Source organism: Thermobia domestica, chromosome 10, assembly GCF_964235325.1.
Source record: "Thermobia domestica chromosome 10, izTheDome1.hap1.1, whole genome shotgun sequence".
Lineage (NCBI taxonomy): Eukaryota > Metazoa > Arthropoda > Insecta > Zygentoma > Lepismatidae > Thermobia > Thermobia domestica.
Genome location: NC_137463.1, coordinates 266,247,503 through 266,271,736, shown reverse-complemented (window position 1 = coordinate 266,271,736; position 24,234 = coordinate 266,247,503). Strand labels below are relative to the sequence as shown.

At 35.5% G+C, this 24,234-nt stretch overlaps 1 protein-coding gene across 1 annotated transcript in view; it reads right to left on the bottom strand.

Annotated features, from left to right (window-relative positions):
- jdp (DnaJ domain-containing protein) overlaps nt 1-24,234 on the bottom strand; it is a 65,183-nt gene that overhangs the window by 27,685 nt on the left and 13,264 nt on the right. The window contains exons 2-3 of the mRNA XM_081729524.1: nt 9,918-10,019; nt 5,257-5,373 (exon numbers count right to left, since the gene is read on the bottom strand). Of these exons, the coding sequence (XP_081585650.1) occupies nt 5,257-5,373; nt 9,918-10,019 (219 nt within the window). The remainder of the gene's footprint in view (nt 1-5,256; nt 5,374-9,917; nt 10,020-24,234) is intronic.

Here is a 24,234-nt window from a genome sequence, read left to right as displayed (position 1 = left end):
TGCAACAAGATATAGTCCCAAAATTATGACTTAACTTTGCAACAAGATATAGTCCCAAAATTATGACTTAACTTTGTAACAAGATATAGCCCCAAAATTATGACTTAACTTTGCAACAAGATATAGTCCCAAAATTATGACTTAACTTTGCAACAAGATATAGCCCCAAAATTATGACTAACTTTGCAACAAGATATAGCCCCAAAATTATGACTAACTTTGTAACAAGATATAGTCCCAAAATTATGACTAACTTTGTAACAAGATATAGCCCCAAAATTATGACTAACTTTGTAACAAGATATAGTCCCAAAATTATGACTAACTTTGTAACAAGATATAGTCCCAAAATTATGACTAACTTTGTAACAAGATATAGTCCCAAAATTATGACTAACTTTGTAACAAGATATAGTCCCAAAATTATGACTAACTTTGTAACAAGATATAGTCCCAAAATTATGACTAACTTTGTAACAAGATATAGCCCCAAAATTATGACTAACTTTGTAACAAGATATAGTCCCAAAATTATGACTAACTTTGTAACAAGATATAGTCCCAAAATTATGACTAACTTTGTAACAAGATATAGTCCCAAAATTATGACTAACTTTGTAACAAGATATAGCCCCAAAATTATGACTAACTTTGTAACAAGATATAGTCCCAAAATTATGACTAACTTTGTAACAAGATATAGCCCCAAAATTATGACTAACTTTGTAACAAGATATAGCCCCAAAATTATGACTAACTTTGCAACAAGATATAGTCCCAAAATTATGACTAACTTTGTAACAAGATATAGCCCCAAAATTATGACTAACTTTGCAACAAGATATAGTCCCAAAATTATGACTAACTTTGTAACAAGATATAGCCCCAAAATTATGACTAACTTTGTAACAAGATATAGCCCCAAAATTATGACTAACTTTGTAACAAGATATAGCCCCAAAATTATGACTATGTTTGTGACTTCATACATTTTGAACCACCAGACCAATCTCAATCAAATTTTCAACAGAGATGAGGTTCGGGCCTGGCATGACTTTCATCATTTCACTATGACTAGAATTTAGGGAAAAGGGAACGGGGGAGATATAAAAAATAAATAAAACTTAATAACTCTTGAACCACCTGACCGATCTCGATCAAATTTTCAACATACATGAGTTCGTGTCTGGACTGTTTTTTATCGTTTCACTTGACGGTGCAACTTAGCAGAGGGGGAGGAGGGGAGATATATAAAATGATAAAAAATGACTAATATTAGCATCGATTACATAATTTTCGGGGTCGCTGAGACGAACAGTAATACTTCCGATGCCATTTAAATCCAAACTCAGCCTCCATTGCCCTTTATGTCCTAAATGAAGAGTATTCTCCCCATGCGAATAACGAGTATTCTGCTTATAAGTAATATAATGGATATATATATATATATATATATATATATATACTGAAACTTCACATTGTAAACTTACAAAATGAAAATAATAAGTAAAAAATTTCATAATGAAAGCTTAAGAAAGTAAGGAAACAATGAAATGAAATCTTTGAGCTTTACGTCCCACTCTTATGCCGTCTAGGCTAAAGGAAACGGTGGTGATGAGAAATGAATGAAATGGTGGAATAAAGAGAGTGGGAGGAAACGGGAGAACCCTGGGAAACCCACGCACACGGTGTTTGTCCACCAGAAAGTTCACTTGGCGCGAGCTGGGATTCAACCAGGTACCCCATGCACCAGAAGTGAATGCTCTACCACTGAGCCACCGCGGCCCCTAAGAAAATTAGGAATACACACTGAAAATGCGTACTTAACGAAGAGTTTATTAAATAAATAAACCACTCTTGTGCAGTAAGATTGCGTAGTAATAAGAAAACGCAAGAACAAGAACATGAACCATAAATATTATTACCTGTACATTACATGAACATCCCTGCACCTCGTATCCATGGCAATAACAGACCCTTGCGGTGCGTAATTTACAGGACAGAGCAATAAACTAGTACAATTATTAAGCCCTGAGCGTAATACAAGATTTCTGTTTCACAATTACACAGAAAGATATGAACGTAAAATGAACATCTCCTAGCCGCTGTGAACTCATATGAAGGTCATTAATTATTGAAACAACAGGTTTCATGTTTCAGTTTGTAATCACCTTCGTGTCACAAGCAAGAGGAAAGTTCTCCGAGAGTAGCAGTTTCGCGGCGAAACACACACTATGTAACGCCTTCTAAAATGTCATCGTACCATCGTTAAATCCAACGTTCAATGGAATTTACGATGAGAGGAATAACCTTTCCTAGTAAAGGTCGTAAGTTCACAGCTCACAAACATTACTACGTCAGAAAGCAATATGAAGGTTACGTGTAAGCAATATGAAAGCAATATTCACTATGACTGGTTTACCTACACCTACATATATTTCACGGGAAAAAGGAAACTACGCCACATTCACAGTGTTATTGAGGAAAGGTAATACGGCAGTATACGAGGTGTGCTCGAAAAGTATCGAATCTTCGGCTGGCAAATATACATTTATTGATCTGGAAATCCGAAACACTAATCTCCTTCAAAGTAGTGTCCTTGGTAGTGCTTACACTTCTCTCTGCGCTGCCGCCATTGTTTGAAACACTTCTGGAACGCAATTTTTGGAACGGTGAGCAACCGTGTCGTCGCATTTCGCATGATATTTTCTCTTGATTCAAATCGGGATACTTTTAGTGGCATTTTCAGCTTAAGAAATAACTAAAAAGTCACATGGAGCTATGTCGGGTGAGTGGGGAGGCTGACGATACACAAGAATGTTGTGTTTGGCGATGAAAGCCTGAATCAAATTTCGCGAACATTCTCTTCATGGGCAAATTTTTGTACAAAATTGAATGTACAGATTTGATTGAATGGTTTCCGCTTGAGTACGCCAAGCTTCCCCACTCACCCGACTTCCCCACTAAAGTTTCCCGCGCTTCATTTGTTTACGCGGGAAAAAATAAGGTTCGATACTTTTTGAACACACCTCGTAATTGTGGGGGCCATGGTGGGTCACCGCATAGTACAAGGCGTCACTCCTTAGCCGACTTCCAGCGACTGACGTTTTCTGTGGGCAGGGAAGAATTCACGGCTGCTTATATGAGTGTCCCCTCTACATCTACACTGAAGGAAGTCTCCTGCGTTTCATTCGTTTGCGCGGGAAATAACAAGGTTTGATACTTTTTAAACACACCTCGTATTTAAACTAAAACTAGCATGCAAGGCACAGTGAAGCAGTCTTCTGACTAATGCGGAGAGCACGGTGGCTCAATGGTAGAACGATGACTCTGGTGTGAAGGATATCTGGTTCGATCCCATATCATTTGACTTTGTGGGACACCATGTTCATCTTTTTCTCGGACTTCTTTCGTTTATTCCGCATTCTTATTCCACTAATTGTTTTACAGGTATAATGATTCGATTTCAATAATCATCCATCTTCTTTACCTTAAAGAGCATAATCACACGACGTAAAATTAGAAGTTTCATTACATTTTTTCTCTGATACGAAATATTAGTCGTTCGACTCCAGATCGTGTGAGCTGCTAGTAAATATCACAATGTCTGTGAGTAATATCGAAGTTCTTGAAATGAAATGATAAATGTTTTTAGTTTAACGTCCTACGATTATGCTCTTTAGGTTAAGGGAGACGATGATTAAGGCAAGTGAATGATGATGAAAGAATTGGTGGGAGGAAACGGGAGTACCACGAGAAAACCCACGGACACGCCACTGCACTCTACTACAAACTTACTTAGCCGGGAACCGAACCAAGGACCCCATGCACCAACAGTAAGTACTCGGCCACTGATCCACCGTTGCCCATCGGGGTTCTTAACTAGAGGTATTGTGGCAGAGCACTTATTTCTTGTGCGAAGGGCCGCTTGTTTGATCCCAAGTCTTCAGAGTTTGTGGTGGACAACATTATGCGGCAGGGCCGTGCCGTGGAAAATTAGCGCCCGGAGTGAGAGTATATGAAGGCGCCCCCATACATATATTCCAAGCAATTTTTCCTATCTTTTAGCTTTTTTCTTCCGAATTTTTCGCCCCCTTACTTCGGCGCCCGGGGCCGTCACCCCGCTCGCCCACCTTCCTCCACGGCACGGCCCTGGTCCGCGGACCACGAGTTTTCCTGTTTCCTTCTATATTTCCATGCTATCAACTCATGCATAACAGTTCGTTGTTAATAATAATAGTCCATCTCCTCTAACCTACACAAAATAGCCGTGGGAGTAAAGTAAAGATTTAATTTTATTTTAGGATACCTTTGTTTCCTTCTATACATTCATTCCTAACTCTTGTATCTCCACTCTCTTGCATTTAATATACCGTATTTGTTCGAATATAAGGCGCACCTTTTAGACGTCCAAAATTCAGGTGCGCCTTAGATTTGATGGCGCCTTATATTCGAAGAAATACGGTATGTTAGGGTAACCACGGAAAAGTTCCACTAAAGAATTCATTTAACTTTTTTTTTTTTTCCACATTTGGAACATGGCAGTACCTACTAGCTAGCTCGAATCGACTCTCTATTAAACTTCTTTCTTGCCACTGTTAGATTTGGAATTCACAATTTACATAATTACTCGAAACAAGAACCTGATGTCTTTAATGAACTTATGTTCCCCTGACAAACGATGTCGCGAAGCTGATTTACTTTACCTATATAAGATCATCAACGGCGAAATTGATTCTCAATTCTCACTATCGCAGATTAACTTTCGTGTTCCTCGGAGGCGAACTCGCTCTCTTAATTTGCTAACTTATGACACACCTAGGTTATCAATTGTAAATCGCTCCTTCTTTTATAGACAAGTGCACGATTACAATGCAATGTCAACAGGATGTAACAGTTTTACCTCTGAGAGTAACTTTAGAACTCAATTCATGAAAACTTTGTATATTGAGAAATCAGCCTTTTTTCTGTGATTTTTTCTTTTTATCTTTAAGTTGTACGGTTTTAGCTAATTGGCCTAATGTTATATAAAACTTTGTGAATAAATAATAATAATAATAATAATAAATAATCTATACGAAAAGCTATGGCTGAGCAGAGAGCCTTAAAAAGAAGATATTTTATGTACAAGGTCCACATTTGCATATCAAAAAGAAATTTAATACATTTCTCCCAAACAAAAGGTACAAGTCGTACAGTTAATTGAAGCCTATTTCCTTACATAATCTAAATCAATTGTAACTGAAATATAATTACCTGATGAACATGCTCCTTCATGCCACACCATTGTTTATAACTAATTGATATCCCACTCTTTCGCCACTTGTCATAATGGCTCCTCTTCTCTGGGTCACATAGAATCTCTTTCGCTTCCTACAAACAAAATAAACAACAAACAGAATTATAACATATATTATACCTTTTGTAATAACATCATAATGTATCTCATGATTAAATTTGCTTTTAATCAGCGCATTGCAACATCAGTAGGTGAAACGTTTACAAAGAGGCTCAACGGAATGTTACAATGACCCTGGACTTAGATCTCCAGAATCCTATAAATGTTAACACCCATTTCCGGTAATACAAATCTTACTTTTATATTTTATTTATTTAACGAGCAGCGGGCGAAAATGGATAAGCAGACTCAGAAATAAAATAGACAAGAACAAGTATACTTTATTTTTTATTACACAATTTGCATACTTAAGATTGCATTGTCGCGCAAATTATTTTCCGTATGCTCTGTATTCAATGTTACCGTTTCTTCTCTAGTTGGGCCACCTGCCTAGGGATAAGTTCGCCACTGATTACAATCTATATGCAGAGTAGTTCGAAATGAATGAAAACAAATTCGCACTTACCACAAGGAAACTATTCATTGTAGAAAAAATGTAGGATGTAACAATGGATACGAAAATTTTTGAAGTTTACAGGTATGTACTGTTACTGTTTGTGGCATGGAGTTACTGTTACGCCCCATCAAGTCTACTGTTGTTCAAACACGGCAAGCAACCAGCAGAAGGCACATTTACATGTTTTGATAAAGATTTACCACGTCGGAACAGCACTTACCGCTGGTACCGTCAGTTTGTCGAGATTGCCTGTTTAAGACGACTGACGTTTCTTGAATGAGCACGCGCATCATCGAAGGATTTGTCATGCTACTTACGTTGACTGAGGCCTATTGCAAATGGCCACTCAAGTCACCCGACCTTTTCCCTATATTTCTTTTTCTAACGGGGTATATTAAAGATAACAATCTGACATTCACATGAAGAATTCAAGTGAAAGTAGTCATATGATTTTAATGTGTCTGCGCAGAGAAAAATAACTGATCGAAATTGGAATAACAATACACAACAGCGGGAACAAGGTTTCAGTTGTTACTGTTTTACAAGCGGTGGTGAAAGTTACATATACGTCATTCAGGACTAATTGATGTGGAAAGATTTCGTGCTTTTTGGGGCATTAAGTAAAGATACTGGTAGCAAGAGGACTATTCTTTTCATAAGTAAGGACATCTACAAAAAGCTTATAACAATTATTCTCTACCAGCAAGAGTATCATACAAACATATAGTTCTTCAGGCAACATAATCTTTTGAATGAAAGGCATGCACCACAGCACCAAACTTTCTCGCTTTTTTTTTTTTTTTTTTTTTTAATAACTAAACCACGTTTTTACTGAAACACTTATTTGTGGAATACGAACAAAATTATAACGCGTTTTCGGGAATCTTCATCCGAAGGAAACTACCTTTCAAAAGTAAATTATTTCTTGTGCATACTTTTATAAGTAAATTTATGCAATATTATATAAACATTTATTTGTAACATATGGACAAAATCGCCCGGAAAAGCTCACTCCTTGTGGATTTTTCAGGACAAATCGGTTATGGTATATTTATCAGGCTACCAATTAAATATTTATTTACGAAATATGAACAAAATCGCCTGAGTCGTATTTGAGAAAATTGCCCCCCGACAAAAATTCACTCTCAACAGTAAACTATTCGTGCGGATTTTTAAAGAATAAGTGAGCTTATTTATGATACATGAACAAAATGACCTGGGTAGTTTTGAAAAAGAAAGTCGTTCAAAAATAACTACCCTCCCCCCCCCCCGAAGAGTAAATTACCCCTTCTGAAAGTTCGAAAAATGTCCCTAGGGACTCATAAAAATATTGGGCCTTCTGCAGAGTCTTTTGAAGTATAATTAGCGTCATACTAAATGCCTGACTACTGCAGGCAACATATGTTAGTCGAACGCTTTAGTATAGCACTAATCACGTGTCAAAATGAATCTGCATAAGGCCCATTAAGTTTAAAACTTGGTGTAGATACGTTAAACGGTACAGTCACTAGGCGAGTGAACACATATTCATCAGGACGAACAGACAGACATACATAAAAAAAAAATCGGTTTGTAGGGACCCCGAAACGTATCAATCTCTTGAAATCTCGAATTCGATTGTTTTTCACCATCAGCATACTTTCTTCTCTCCTATTGTGGCTCGAAAATAAAAACAGGGCATTGATGACACAAAACTATATCATTGAAACTAGTCTGTGAATACCTTTCACTTAGAAATTTTTGAGTTTTACGTCCCACGGTTATACCGGTTAGGCTAAAGGAGACGGTGATTATGAGAAATGAATGAAATTGTGGAATGAAGAAAGGGGGAGAACTCCGAGAAAACCCATGCACACGGTGTTTGTCCACCACAAAGTTCACTTGGCGGGAGCAAGGTTTGAACCCGCGATCCCATACACCAGAGGTGAACGCTCTACCACTGAGCCACCGCGGCCAACCTTTCACTTAGATGCTTCAGGTAAACGTCATGTTGGAATTATTATTAATATAAATCCTATTATTTTATTCAGTAATTCTATGGGGGATGCTGCCACTAATGCCAAAAATGTCTCTGTTACATGATAAAACTACCGCAATTGAATTCATCAGGCTGTCTACTAAAATTCCAAAATTAAATTTCGTGACCTCTTTTTTATCAGACCACAAAATTTTTTAACATTTTGAAAAGCAAATTTGGGTGCGAATTAGACCGAGTTTTCATGCATGCGATAGAAGCATGCTTTGCTTGCCATTTGGTAGCGTCAAAGCCGACCATAGAGATTTCTGGTGATGAATTTTGACGTTTTATAGAACAAAATTTTCCATTCTGTACTCGTACAGATAAAAAAAGAAAAAAAAATCGCGACCCTAAAGCAAGGTCGCGATCTTTTTTCTTGACTTTCATGACCGTTTTTTGATTTCGTGACTTTTTCGGGACTTTCGTGACCGATAGACACCCTGTTCATATATAACTACAGGTTGGCCCGTTTATGGCAAGCATTTGGCTATTATCCAGAAACGTATCACGTGAAGCATGGTTTCCATATTGAATTTTCGTGATTTCTTGAGGAGTACATTAATTTGGAAAATTTCATATTCACTGTTATCTTGTGCAATTTCCTAACGGGGAATATGATAGTACCCATATGGTGAATGTACAAAGTTGTTGAACTCGTTTTTGAACTAGGATTAAGACCGAGATAGAAATGGAGTTGAACTACCTCACTTTTTTAAACGAACTAGGCTTAACTTACACTCAAAGTGAAAAATATGAGCTACATTCATCGTTTACAATTAAGATGAGATCTTTTTTCTTAAGCTACACTCTGTTAAGTTACGTTAAATTACAAATAATTACAATGTATTTTTTATACAAAAAAAAGTTGCCAAAAAACTTTACTATTATGTGTACTATCTTGGATGGTTCTAGGTTTTAGAAATATGAACATAAAACTAATGAATGTCCGGAAGAAACAAAACAAATATATAGAAGCTTCATTTTACAAAGGACCTAAAAAACTACTCTCAGATATCAGGACCTTGGAAGAGAAAGGGCGAACTTGAAGAATCGATTCTTCTTCTTCGCATCAGACAGGTCTAGACAACACATGGATGCCGCGTTTTGCCCAGGTTCATCCTTAATATTCTCAGTTTCTGGATAAACAAAGATTCGCCCTTGATATCTTGAAGTACTTGCAAAACTTTCAGCTTGATTTGAGTCTTTGTGTCTGATGAAGAGGACGTTAGGTCCTTGAAATTGTAACACATTGTAAGTATAGTTTTTAATATATTTCATTCTGCTCTGGTCAGAACTTTTTATTTGTTACTCTACTTATCCAGAGCCATGGAGTTTGTTCATTTTGATTTCCCAACACTCCGATTTCAAGATTCGCCCTTTCTCTTCCAAGGTCCTGATATGAACTTAAGCTACTACATTTCTGTTTTTGAATGATATAGGGAATAAAACCCTACGTATGTGATACTATGAAATTAGTTTCTTTTCCTGACTAAAATGGTGTTGACAGTAAATTTTACACTTTATAGAAACTGAAATTGAAAACACTCAATTATTGTAGACGAACGTACAAAATCCTTCAACTCAACAGACGCATTTCACTTCATGAAAGTCTTCCAATTTGAACGCATCACAGTGATTCAGATCCGACTTTAAACTGAAGGTTCACGTAAGCGTATAGCCTCGGTGCTGATAAAGGATGCTCAACTACAACCAACAAATATCATCCACGATTGCTTATTTCCAGAAGGCAAGAGCGATTTTACGCTCGAAACTCACTTACTTTGAGTGAAATTAAGTTCTCGCTGAGTTTCCTTCAAAAAGCGAGAAAGCTCACAAAGAAAACTCATTAAAAGTAAGTGCGTTCCTAGCTATACATGACGCAAGTGAGAAGATTCTCCTTGCTTTCTTATTCATACTAGATAGCGACGGAATAGGAATGTCAAAATACAAAAGCTATCTTTCTCCCATACTAACATATAATATATGTCGGAAAAGCCTTGGTTGAATAAAGAGTAGTTCTACAACAGCAGTATGGCGCTACTTACTTTTAATTTTTGGAACTTCGCTTCAGCTTCCTTATCTCCTTCATTTTTGTCTGGGTGAAACTGCAAAGCTCGTACTTTATATTCGGCTGTTATCTGCTCTACCTAAAAAGAAAAAAACAGAATACACATTATTATTATTATTATTATTATTATTATTATTATTATTATACGAGGAGATGTGAATGAAGACATACACTACGTGTCTGATGAGTCAGTGCATTTCTTTTCCAGAGTTGCTGCTGTTGTGTTTGCGTGGTAGTATTGGTTGAAGGAAGTCTTCGGAGGAAAGAATTGAATGTTTTTTCTGCATTACTTTATAGAGTTGTAATAACGTAAAAATAGTGAAAGTAAGTAGAAATGTAACGCAAAGAGTGAAAAAGTGTCTGACTGGACCGAGATTCGAATCCGGGATCTCCGACATACCATGCCGATGCGTTAACCACTACGACACTCAGTCCACTTCCCAGAACAGCCACTCACTCTCGAGGTCAAGTGCTCTTATCTCGAACCACGTGGGTTGTACCACAGACCCCTATCCCGTGTCTTTATACCGAGCACCTTATGATGGTTGATATATACTAAGGATAGGAGGAAACCGGAAGTCCAGATTGTAACGTCCACCTCCGCCTAATCAAGTCAATGGTGATTAAGAATCGAGAGTCTTATTAAATTAATCAAAACGATAACAATAATAAAAAAAAAATCTAATACAGTGGAACCTCTGAGTAACGGACACCAATGGGACATGAATTTTTGTCCGCTACTGAGAGGTGTCCGTTACAGAGAGGTTACAGAAATCTAATTTCTCACAACGGTAACTGTATGCAGTAATATACAGTAAGTACATTATCTATGAGCGTAAATACGTAAAATTCAATATGAAAATACTCTATTTAGTACATATTTGAATTACGCGGAGAGATGGAGAAATTCATTTCAGTTAAATAATATTATTACTGTGGGATATGTTAATATATTCGTATACTACAATAACCTAAACTCTTTTGTTTAACGAAAAAGGCATGCTTTTTCCTCTACAAGGGTAATAAAATTCATTAGCAAATGTCCTCTGCGAACCCTCAGTACGGTTGCGGAAGGAACGTGTGTGTTTGTGTACTGGCGCGGTATCTTCGTTGGCGAAATGGATGAAAAGGCAAGTTATTGGGAGTGCATATGTTTATTGACCCAGTCGCAATCACACAGAATATCCTCTTAGAGAAAGTGAAAAAGGAAGCAGGGAAAACTCCAATCCAGATTTGTTCCAGTATCATAAGAAAAAATGTTGCTTTTCCAAAAAAATAAGAGGGAAACATTGTTCGTTGAAAATGTAAAACAATGTTTGTTTTGTTATCTATGAAATTGTCGGGAAAGATGCAAGTCCCAGAGCAAAAAGCACTAAATTTGTTAGGGAACGGAGGATATTTCGCATAGAATTCTTGGCCATACGACTGACCCTGCATGAGTGTTATTGAAAGTTTTCTAGGATTTCCACTAGAAAGCAGTTTATTGCGGGCAGAAAAAAATAATAATTTCAAGTTCAGCTTGAAACTGTTCTATTTGATGGTTCAGCAGGTCTAGACTCATGATAGATATTCTTGTGAGGAAAAGACGTCCGTTATGAAGAGTTATTTGGGGAAGAAAAGGACTGTCCGCGTCCGTATCTGAGAGTGTCCGTAAAAGGGAGGGTTTTGTTCTGTAAGAGAACATATATTTTTGCCGGGACAAAATAATCTGTCCGTATTATAGAGGGGTCCGTTATTAAGAGGTGTCCGTTAAGGGAGGTTTCACTGTAATAATAACAACAATAATAATAAAACTGTAGACTCAAAATCCCCAAGACCAGACCCGGCAGATGGGACTTGCAGGTCGTCAGATCAATTCTCGTTCAGTTTAGTCAATATTCCTTCAAACTTTATGATCCAATATACCCAACAAGAATAAATCAAGGGAAAAACCATACACTTGCAAAGCAAACACAAAAGTTCAAATCTTACAAAAATCTATAACAAAATTCGCAAGGGTGGATATCCATTAATGCGTTAGATTAACACATATGCACCGACAGATAGTAACAAGTATTATTCGGTTTAATAATTTACCAATAAAAATGTAATGATCGAATATTTCTTTAAAATTCCAAATTGATAGACTCTCAAAGCTAATTTAATACTTCTCTCAAAATATTTGTTTGTGATTAAATAATTCGAACGTATGTCATTAGCCACAAATTTCCTTAATTTATCTAATTTCATTCAATTATCAACAACGAATACAAGTATTACTTCAATTCAATTATAATCCTTAAATACATATAGCTTTAAATCAACTCTCTTCAAGCAAGGATAATAATGATCATGTACAGCAAGGATAATAATGATCATGATCATGTAATGATCATAATGACTGATCGAGTCCCGATTCAGTCAGTCACTTTTACATTCTTTGCGTTAGAATTCGCAGCTATAAAGGATTTGGTGTCCTAAATAAATAAAATAAATAAATAAATACATAAATAAATAAATAATAATAATAAAAACGGTTGTTTCCTCCTTTTATTAAGTAGAAACGATACATTCATTTATACTTTTGTTTTATTGTTTATAATAACAAAACATTGTTGGGTCATTAAGTCTAGGAGGCTCAGGTGATCAGGTCATGTAGCCAGAATGGAAGAAAATAGTAACGCTTTCAAAGTTTTAATTGGAAAAGCAACCGGAAAACGATCATTAGAAGACCTAGGCGCAGATGGGAGAACAACAATAAAAAGATGGATCTCTCAGAAATAGGAATTCAAAGTAGAAGCTGGATCCACGGACAGAAATCAATGGAGAGCTTTTGTGAACACGGCATTGAACCTCTGGGTTCCATAAGCCATAGAGTGAATTAGGTAGTTAGAGTTTATTTACAATTGTGATTTGAAGAGGAAAATGAAAATGGCGGAACAATTGCCACACCAAGTAGTTGTAATGCCTGAAAGCATCTTGCATTACCTATCTCTCAGCAATTACCTAATAATTGACAGTGTACCAGTAATTGACACTGTCGTCTTTTTTCCGACGCAACAAGACTGCGGGACTAGGTACAAGCAAATGCTGCCACCTTTTCTTCCTTTGCAGTGTTGTTAATCCCACACCACTGTTAATATTTGCCTCTAAGTAGTAGTTCTCCAAAGAAAGCAGAAAATCGATGGGCAGTGCAAAATAGTACTATAATAGCTATATTAGCGAAAGAAATAAACATGTTTATCCAGGTGGAAACTTATAAATCAGCTTGATAAGTTGGTAGAAAATTATATGGTTCATTAGAATAAAATATTAGGAGATGTTAATTACTGGGTCACAAGGTGTCAATTACTGGTGAATCTCACAAATCTTGGTGTCAATTACTGGTACAATGATCAAGTTTTCGTATATATATTGTAAAAAATAATAATTATTAGTCTATTATTTTTATGATGGTCTATATAGATGAAGGAAGGATGCCTTCGTACCTCTACGAGAGATCAGTAAGCCAGGCTCATTTAAAGGGTGAAGAAACTTGCAATTTGTCAAACACTGTTCTTATACTGTCAATTATTGGGACAGTTACCCTATCTAAAATGATCGTAAGAATTCATTGTATGTGTAAAGTACTAATACTCTGTAAGGAAGAAAAACCCTATAGTGAAGACGTATTAATCGAATGCCCTTTATTATTTATTTGTTTATTTATTTTTTACATATAGAAGAATTAAGTTAGCAGCCATATAGTTTAATACTTAATCCCATATCAACCAGTTTTATATATTGAGCGCAAAACAACTTAAAGTATGTACATGAATTGCTCTCTCACAAATTTGACTACGTTCAACTTATCCTTTTCATTTGCTTGAAAAACTTATGCATGTGCAAGAAATTTCATGTAAAGCTTATACACATGCAAGAAATTTCAGGTAAAAGAACTATCTCTGACAACACTGCCACACATCTAATGTCACTTGTAAACACAAACTACGTTCTGCAATCTTGCTCTCTGCACAAATGTAAAAATATGTAATACTTGAAATAAAATGTAGTTCTTAAAAAAAGAGTTCCGTTGAAACAAGATACTAAAAGTTTTAGCTAATCATTTCGATTATGTTATGCGGCAAACATCAAGGAAAAAAGTACAGATTCCGGGAATCAATCTTCTTTTTCAACTACGTTCACTTATCGTATTTTGAAGCAGATGCCAACTGTTTTAATGGTAATACGGGCCTCCCAGCAGGACATTGAAAAAAATATAGGACAGTTTGGTTTATAAAATAGGACAGTTAGGTTTCTACAATAAAATGTAACGCTCTAAAACACAGAAAAAAAATAAATGTATTGTAAAAAAAGGCCATCCCTCACCCGCCAACCTTCCAAGACCTTTTCAGTATTCATTGCAGATTTTCTGGGGTACCAACAATTCTGAATAACATGCAAAAACACAAATTAGTTATGCAACTGGAAGTATTATTTCTTTAAGGATACTACCTCTTTATACATTCTGAATTACACATTTCACGTTACTTTTTCTTTTGTTTTTATGATTTTTGTGCAAACAATAGAATTTGAACAAGACATTGAAAATTGTAAAAACACTAAAAAAAAAAAAAAAAAAAAAAAATGCTGCTTCAATATTGTTAGAATTTAGAACATATTGGCACTACCTCAGAAGAAAAAGAAATAGTTAACTCTTATTTATAGGATTACCATGGCATTTAACACTTTTTACACATTGTTATTTATACACAATTTTGAATACACGCAAAAATATTAACTATTTCTCTACCTTCCTACTATTCTTCTAGATCTTTTATTTACAGATGAACTTTATTTTGACATTATTTTTCATTACTTTGTATCTTTCTAATGAATAAAGAAGACTGATAACTTATTTCTCTGTAATGAAATATTTGAATCTAATTAACCATTGAATTATTTGATCAATATTTCCCTCTGAAATAAATAACGTTAACAGCATTTCGTTCCTCATAGTTCTGCAAATTATATATATACACTTCTAACAACTGTTATACAACGTAAATTTCATATATTTCCAGGATTTTCATCATTTTTCTGCTTTCCATAACTTTTCCACAGCGTTTCCACAACACACTTTTATTTCCAGGTTTTCCAGGACGCGTGTGGGAGCCCTGCATATTATGTACAGCAATATTGAAAGGCGTTGGAATATGTTGGTGAATACCAACACACCTCCATGCCTAGCCAATACTGCTGCACACACTGCTGGAAGAAAATGCTAACACAGCTTGCGTTATAAGCAACTGAAGCATGGCAAAGTTCTTCAGCTAAGCTTCATTGGGGAAGAATAAGCAATAGGAAACAAAGAAAAAAATAGACATGGAAAGAGGGAAAAACAAATAAAAAACAGTGAGGATTACTGACTAGTCTCTCAGTAAAAATAAATGCTACGATACATTTAGCATATTGCTAATATATATCAATTTAGCCCTTGGCCTGTATGCCCTGGGTAAACCATCTTTCTGGATTTTTCTGAAATTAGTGAACGAAATATGAACAAAATCGTTACAACTTTTGTAAATAAAACATCTTTACAAATATCTGAAACAACTTTTGTAAAATCGTTATAACAACTTTTGGAAAACTTGAAAAAACTCACCTTCACTAGTAAACTTCTCATTCTAGATTGTCTTCGAGAAAAACTAACCATATCATTGTACTAATGACCAACATTAGCATTCATTGAGTGCAATGGCAATACTATGCTCTTTAACACAGATGCAATCTGGCACATTTTGTTAAGAAAAACTAACAGTAACCCAATATGTATCATGGAGAACCTAATTGCATGACTATATTCCTGGTACGATTTCGTCAACCAATCCTGTTGCCTTTGATAGCCAACACTACTGAAGAACTTCGGCTTCACACATATTTTTACTTTATTATTATTATTATTATTATTATTATTATTATTATTATTATTTACAGAAAACACCCAAGATTAGCAACAACTTTTTGAAATGTTGGTGATCACTATACACACTAACTCGTACAACTTGGTTGTATGAACATAAAATGCCCTGAGACGCTATTATTTCGACACTTCATACAATTAAAATATTTCACTCCGAAAAGAAATTAAGTTAAATAAACATGTAAAAAGATTTATCAAGTTTTCATTGGTGTCTGGCTGTCGAAGGCAACAAAACTGCTAGCCGAAATAGTATCATGAATGCAATCATCTGGTGGGTGTCCAAGGCAAGAAGGTTGGTAGCTGTATCAAAAATATAATCATCAATTTAGGATTCCCAGAGTACATAGTAAGTGAGTGCTAGTTAATATTATGCTTTAATCGACTTTCTATCTTAAATTTCTCAAGATTAATCGCGACAATAGAGTTTCTGCATTGAAAAGTAACGCCCATTTCCTATTGTTAATCTATTTTTAATCTTTTTTCTCACTTTAACCATAGGTTGGTGGGCAACATGGATATTTTAGAACTTTTCTCTCTTTTGGGAGAGCTGTTTTATACTTTGATAAGGTCTCTTCTTCGTAACTGCATCTAGATATTGTATCCTTGGTCTTCATCTTCCTGGTTTTTCTTCTACCTTTCCCTCTATATCAGCACGGTGATTCAATAGGAGCGCTGAATAAGATGGCCAAGCATGCTGTTTCTTCTTTTTCCTATTATCTTGATGATTTGTCGTCCTTCATTAGCTTTCTTTAGTACGTTTTCATTCATTTTCTTTTCGGTCCATGATATGCGCAGCATTATGCGCCAACACCACATTTCAAATGCTTCCAGCTTGGATATTTCGGTTTTCCTCAATGTCCACGTCTCTGATCCGTAAAGCGCCACGCTTAATACCAGTGTCTTAATAAATCGTTTACGAACGTCCAACGACACATTTTTTCGATGTTAGCGGTCCTCTTTTTCTATTGAATGCTTGTTTGGCCTGCGCTGTTCTGGAACTTACGTCTTTTTTACTTCTTCCGTTCGAAGACATTAGACTTCCTAAAGAGGAGAACGTCTTCGATTTTTTCTCCATTTAGCCATACGTTTGCCCCTTTCTGTCCTGCTCCTGTGCACTTTATCACTTTGGTTTTCTTCTTATATATCTTTATTTTGCATGTTTTTTTCCAGTTGGTTGTTCAAGTTTGAAAGTGCTTCCTGCAAGTCCTTTTTATTCTCCGCTATCAGTGCTATGTTATCAGCAAACCTTATTTTGCTGAAAACCTGGTAATTTACTTTTACGCCTTTCTCGTTTTTATCAGAGAATTCTTTCATACCCTCTTCTATATATATATGATGAACAGAAGAAATGAATATTTTTGCTACTTTTAATATCTTTGCTAAATTTAACTCTTATTTGTTACATTTCATTCTGTTCAATTCCTCTACTTTACTGGCATCGTTCACAATGCTTCTGCCATGTTGTTTAAGATGGTTCCTACTCCTCACCATATACTTTGTCTTTTTTACGTTTCCTTGTAGGCCAACCTTTTCATATCTTGTAAACAATGATCTTACATCATCTCCTATCAAGTTTTCTGCGTCCTCCACTACATGAACAACTGGTTGGAGGTCATTAAATGTTGATCCTCTGCTACAATTTGCTTTTCCTGATCGAGTTTTCCAAAGCATCTGTTGGTATAATCTTTTCTTTATACTTGAGAAAAATTCCAATCAATGATCGAAACTTCTTTTGCTTTAGAAACAGTTGAGGTACGGTGGCTCAGTGGTTCATTACACTCACCTCTGGTGTGACAGCTTCCTGGTTGAATCCCAGGACATATGAGATTATGGTGAACAACATGGTGTGTTGAAGGGTTCTCCTGTTTAATCCCACTTCGTCAATCTTATCATTTATTCCATAATAATTTACTTTCATTAATGATCTGATCATCTGTCTCCTTTAGACTAAAGGTCAAAAACGTGGAATGTTAAATTAAAGATTCTTTTTAACAAATTAAAATTTTTAACATAAAAAAAAAGAACTAGCGTCAATTACCTACTTCGTTGGGTTAAAATAAGAAAAAATACTAACATGTTCCGTTAGTCAGTCAGTTTTTATTATCCCGGCGGGAGCTCATGTGGTTCGGATTTCACGTTAATCAGTAGGCCCACGTCTCATATAGCCTCGCTGCTGAACGGAACGTTAAACTCAAAATTAACTCAATCAACTCAGTTTTTACTATTACTGAAGCGCTCTCAAATCGATAAAAAACAAAGAAAATATAATGAAAAATAATAAGTAATAGAGTAAAACGATAAGAAATAATAAAATAAATAGAAAATAAGTAATCTATATAAATAAAAATTAAATATAAAAATTATATATCCCTTCCCCTTCCCTCCGTTACACAGTCAAAGTAAAATGATAAACACCATCCCAGGTCTGAACCTCATATATGTGGCAAATTTGATCGAGATCGGTCATGCGGTTCAAGTCTTATTGAATTCTATTTATTTTTACATATTTTCCCTCTTCCCTACCTTATACCATCAAAGTGAAATGATAAAGACCATCCCAGGCTCGAACTTCATCTATGTTGAAAATTTGATCAAGATCGGTCGGGTGGTTCAAGAGTTATTAAATCACAAACGTAGTCACTTGTACAATATATATACTGTATATTTGAGGCCTTTGTTGCCCAATACATGTAACACAGATATCACGTCTCAATTTCAAGAGAGAAGGTGAAGACAACAGTTCGACTTTGCATCGGTTAACCACTGTTATTGAATTTTTAACAAAAAGAACAAAAGCATACTTGTGACAAAAATAAATAAATAAAAAATCTACACTTTATATATATCTACACTAGTGTTACGTAACAGACCAAATTTTAATACGAAAAACTGGATTTATGATGAAGATGAAGCTTACATTATTTCAAGCTTTTCAGCTAAACATGACTCTTCTTTGATTTAAATTTTAACTCACCAGCATTGTTTTGCTTTTTGAATTTTTTGCCTTCCTAAATTTTAAGGTGAGCAAAGATTAAACAATTTTAAACATTAACCTTTTTAATTTAATGCACTCATTTATATAAAAGAGAAAATCCTGTTACTGGTTTTGGTGCATTATGGAGTTACATTTTGCTAAGCCTGACCAGATTCTCATGCTAAAAAGACGGGGACACCTTCCTCGGGAACTTATTTTACTCCGGTGTTTCCGGTATTTCGGCCTCCGTAGACTAAGAGGTAATGTCACAACAGAGGCTTTCGTTTAGCGTACTACGCAAAATTCCATTCTTTAATAACTTACGGTATTATTTTTCGGGGTTATTCTACTGAATGTATTAGCACGTTTCGCTTACAAAAGCAAGCACTAAGGGTGGTGTTTAGATTGTCACCAAAGTCTTCTTGCAAGCCCATCTTTCGAGGACAAAAAATATTACCATTATCTTGTGTGTATCTATATAAAATTATCTTGTTTACCGTAAGTAACAAGCACTTATTTATTGAAAACAGTAACGTCCATAAATACAATACTCGATTCGTTAATAATTTGCATGTTATCCCTCAAAATTTCTCGTTTTTTTCAAAAAAGCGTATATATATTAACTGTACAAAAATTTTCAATAAGTTACCTGACTTTCTAAAGCAAATCAAATCATATTCTATGTTTAAATCTGATCTTCACAAGTTCTTAGTAGATAAATATTACTACTCGGTAAATGAATTTTTTGAAGACAATGTATAAATGTTTTTTATTAATTACGTTATGAATGTGTAAGCTTATAAAAGTCATAGTTATGTATGTATTACTGTATCTGTAAGTTTTTTTATAGCATATATGTAATTATTTTGTAATTTTGACAACTGTATGCGTACTCGAGAATACTCTCATTTGTATGCAAAACAGGCAAATAAATAAATAAATAAATATTATTGTGTTTCTAAAATACGTTGACACTTTGATATTGGAAGTTGAAGGAATAAATAACACTTCTGACCAGAGTATATACACTTATTTATTAAAACTAAAGTACAGTGTAACGGTTTCGATAACTTAACGTTATCTTCATCAGACACTAACTGAAAGATATATATCTTCGTTATCTTCAGTTAGTGTCTGATGAAGATAACGCTAACTTTTGAAACTGTTACACTGTACTTTAGTTTTAATAAGTAAGTGTATATACTCTGGTCAGAAGTGTTAACTATTCCTTTAGTGAGTTCCAGAGTCGTGACGGATAGAGTTAGATAAAAGTATAAGTTGCACGTACAACTTGGTACTTCTTCGTGGTCACTAATGTCCGAACGACCTCAAGGCACCGCATAGGAAATCGTGCATTCCATTTGTTCCTCCGAGGTCATTTCCTCGTATAAAAGGAAATTCTGAGTGTAGACCATTACTGAAAATATATATATATTTTTTTTCTTCGGATTTTCATCTCGTACGTAATAAAATAAATTACAGAATAATAAGCATGGAACCACAAAGGACGTGTTAATATCAAGACTACGTGACACGTGCGAAAACTATAAACCGGAAACGGAACTACAAATAAATTCATGTAGTTTCATATCGCTACCGATAGGGAATTGTACTACCGCTAATTAAGTTTTGCCTGAAAAACTATTTACGATTTTTAAGCAAAGTGATTCTTTTTAATAACCGGAGCATTTACCGGTTATTAAACCGGAAAAAATGCTCACGAGATCTAGCGAAAACATAGTGTGTCTCAGTAAAACCGAAATGTTTGATTCACCTGGCTTTCCTTTTGTATTTCACAACCCTCACTATGTGCTTCTTCCAGTATGTATTTTCTCTGTATTATTTCTTCAACTAATATATATGTTTAGATTTTAACCATAATTGGCTGGACACAAAAGCAACAACATGCAAATATGAGAAATTCAGTAAGAAAATACAACAGCTTACTTTAAACATCGTACGAAGTTAAACTAAAATATTAAAAAAAAAAAAAAAAAAAAAAGATTAATTGCTGGATTGTGAAAAAAATGAAATCTTTGAGTTTTACGTCTCACGGTTATGCCGGTGAGGCTAAAGGAGACGGTGATGATGAGGAATGAATGAAATGGTGGAATGAAGAAAGTGCGAGGAAACGGGAGAACCCCGAGAAAACCCACGCACACGGTGTTTGTCCACCACAAAGTTCACTTGGCGGGGGCTGGGATCGAACCCGGGACCCCAAGCCCCAAAGATGAACGCTCTACCACTGAGCCACCGCGGCCCTAATTACTGGATTAGGTTAATGAATGTATTTTTACCTTTTTCTCTTTCTTCTGATTACAATGCTTTGTTATACAAAATTTAATACAGCATTTATGTTTCTACACCGAAAAAATAGATAGAGAAAACTCTTGTTAGAATTTAGTACACTATTCTGAAGTACAGTGACGTCTCCTTAACGCTACCACTCAAAAAATTGGTCGTCTCTAGGGTTGGTTTTCTCGAAGTGGATACTATAAAAGATTTCCAAATCAGGTAACAAAACTTAAATAAGTGGGTCTGCAATTCAACTGTAAAGTCGATCGCACTTTCTGGTCTGTTTCTTTCTATCCTCACCCACAAGAATTTGATATTAAAGGCGGTAAATGGAGAATGATATCATACAAGTAGTGATAATGGAAGGAGGCCATTATTACAATTGTACACTCACTTTTCTACTGTTGTATCATGGTACTTATACTGCAACATAGAATAATGAAGTAATCTCATTGATGTGAGTTGTCCAGACCTTAGTGTAGAGACCTTCTATTTCCAGTGTACCACTTCTGGCGCTGCTGTCGATGTGTGTTTCCCCGTACCTCTCTCGACAGAGAAGGGACAAGTTGCTGTGGCCGAGATCTTTCAATTCTTGAATGCGAAAGCGTTGTCATAATGAATTATTTCACGAACTTCGCTGTATTCTGTCTTGTTAGCCATTCTAAGCAGCCTACGATCTTCACTTGTCAAGACCGAACGCCTGAATGATAAATTGACAACACAGCTGAGGTTATTCACTTCTTCTCCCTAAGCAGAGGGAGGGTTTCTTCAGTCAGAGGATGGCGGGGGTGGGGCTGAAGTACGTTTCGCATATTTTCTGAGTGTACACCTGAAATAGACAAGCTCTAAAATTCTTGCTTCGTAAAGAATCAAAAACACAGCGGCAGGACAATTACTTTTAAGCTGTTGATAAACTCACAGAATACACGCAATAACCATGCCAGAACTGAAACAATACGTAAATTGAATATATATATTTCTTTATTTTACGTATTTGAGAAAAATATGGTTACTACAACAAGTTCTATTTATAAGACTACGTCAATTAGCTTCTGGGTATTTCTTCAATGCATCTAGTTTCTTCCGCTGAAGCATCCCTTTCCACCAGAAACAAACTTTCCTGTCGAAAACAAAATTGGTGGTTATCTTTTGATTACAAGTACTGTATCGGAAGCTTCGAAGCCACATGAATTCATGCTTCTTCCATAAACCTAAAGATGCACCAAATATTTCTGACCACCCAGGGTTTACCAGAGTTCACCTATCCTCTCTCATGAGCCTATGTTATTAGCATTACTTGAATACTGTTTGTTAATATTTCAACTACCTTATCTGGCGAAACACATATTTGTAGTAAAGTGATCGTCTTAAATAAAGTAAATGTAATATTTTCTGATAAAAGCAGGTGGTTACCAGTCGAAAGGAGGAATGATCGGCATAAAGCAGGATAAAATACATTACTCGCATGTAATTATAGTTCTTTTCGAATAGAAATCTATCTTGATGAGGGTGGTTGGTTTAAAGAATTGGTTGTTGAGAGGGGATTCATCTTACAATGTACTCTTAACAATCAACAACACAAGAATACAACCACTGCCATATGGAACTACTCGAAAATTTGGATTGGTGTTCCATTTGTCCAAAAAATAACTAGGAAACTGGAACTCATATTCAATATATACTGTACATAGTTATTATTAACGATCTTAGCGGTTAGAACTGCGATGCTAAAATGCATAAGGTGGTAAGCAACTATCTCTATGGTCTATGGAAGGTTAAATGCAGTATTCACAAAAGCTCCTTAGCCAAATGATACCAGTTGCTACTTTCTATTCCTATTTCTGCGAGGTCAATTTTATACTGTCCTCCCATCTACGACTAGGTATCCTAATGGTCTTTTTCCGATTAGATTTCCAGTTAAATTTTAGAAAGCGTTTCTGCTTTCTTCCATTCTGGCTACATGGCCTGCCACCTGGGCCTCGGAGACTTAATTGCCTTAAGAATGTTACGTAAACTATATAAATTACACAGTTCCTCGTTATGAAGTTTCCGCCATTCTCAATTGGGTGCGAATATTTACCACAGGATTGTATTCTCAAATATTTTCAGTATGCGTTCCTCCCTCACAATAAGCGACCATGTTTCGTAACCATACAGCGAAACAAGCATAATTATCATTTCGTATATTTAAAGCTTAATATTCTTCAACAGAATTTCAGAACATTAACGAGTTTGGACTAAATAATAGCACAAATTCCCTGTTTTCAGTCAACATTTAATTTCTTTGTGGACATGGTTTTGGTCTGTAAATGTTGATTCTAGATATTTGAAAGTGTTCATTTAGTCGAAAGTATTACTCGATATTTTAACGGGCCGCGGTGGCTCAGTGGTAGAGCGTTCACCTCTGTTGCATACGGTCCTTGGTTCGATCCCAGCTGGCGCCGAGTGAGCTTTGTGGTGGACAAACACTGTGTGCGTTTTCGGGGTTCTCCGGTTTCCTCCCACTTTCTTCATTCCACCATTTCATTCATTTCTCATCATCATCGTCTCGTTTAGCCTAACATAACAGTGGGACGTAAAATTTAAATATTTCATTTCATTTTTTCGATATTTGAACGTACCTTTAACGTTTGCAGCAAGGTTGGTTGGTTTAAACCAGCTGTTAGATAATAATAATAATAATAATAATAATAATAATAATAATAATAATAATAATAATAATAACTGGTTAAGAAAACAAACGAAAAATTCTTTAATTCATGTGAACTGCACGGTGACTTTCCACATATCAAACCATCTGCATTAGTTTTATCTCCTTTTCACCTTTTAATCAAGGCGTGCCATGTTCAATTCTCGGTCGAATCACAACACTTTTTTCATGTGTAAACCAAGTAGCGGTTCGCATGTCACTTTACGCGAAAGTCTTCTCTTTGATAAGCCTAAACATACGAAACGAAACCAAATTTTATATTTCTGCTTGCCTGAATGCCTGTTGTTTTATAAAGAAGCCAGGGTGCTTAAATATATTGATAGAAATTGGCAAAATTTATCGACTGTTTACGTAGCTTCCAACAGTTTAATTTT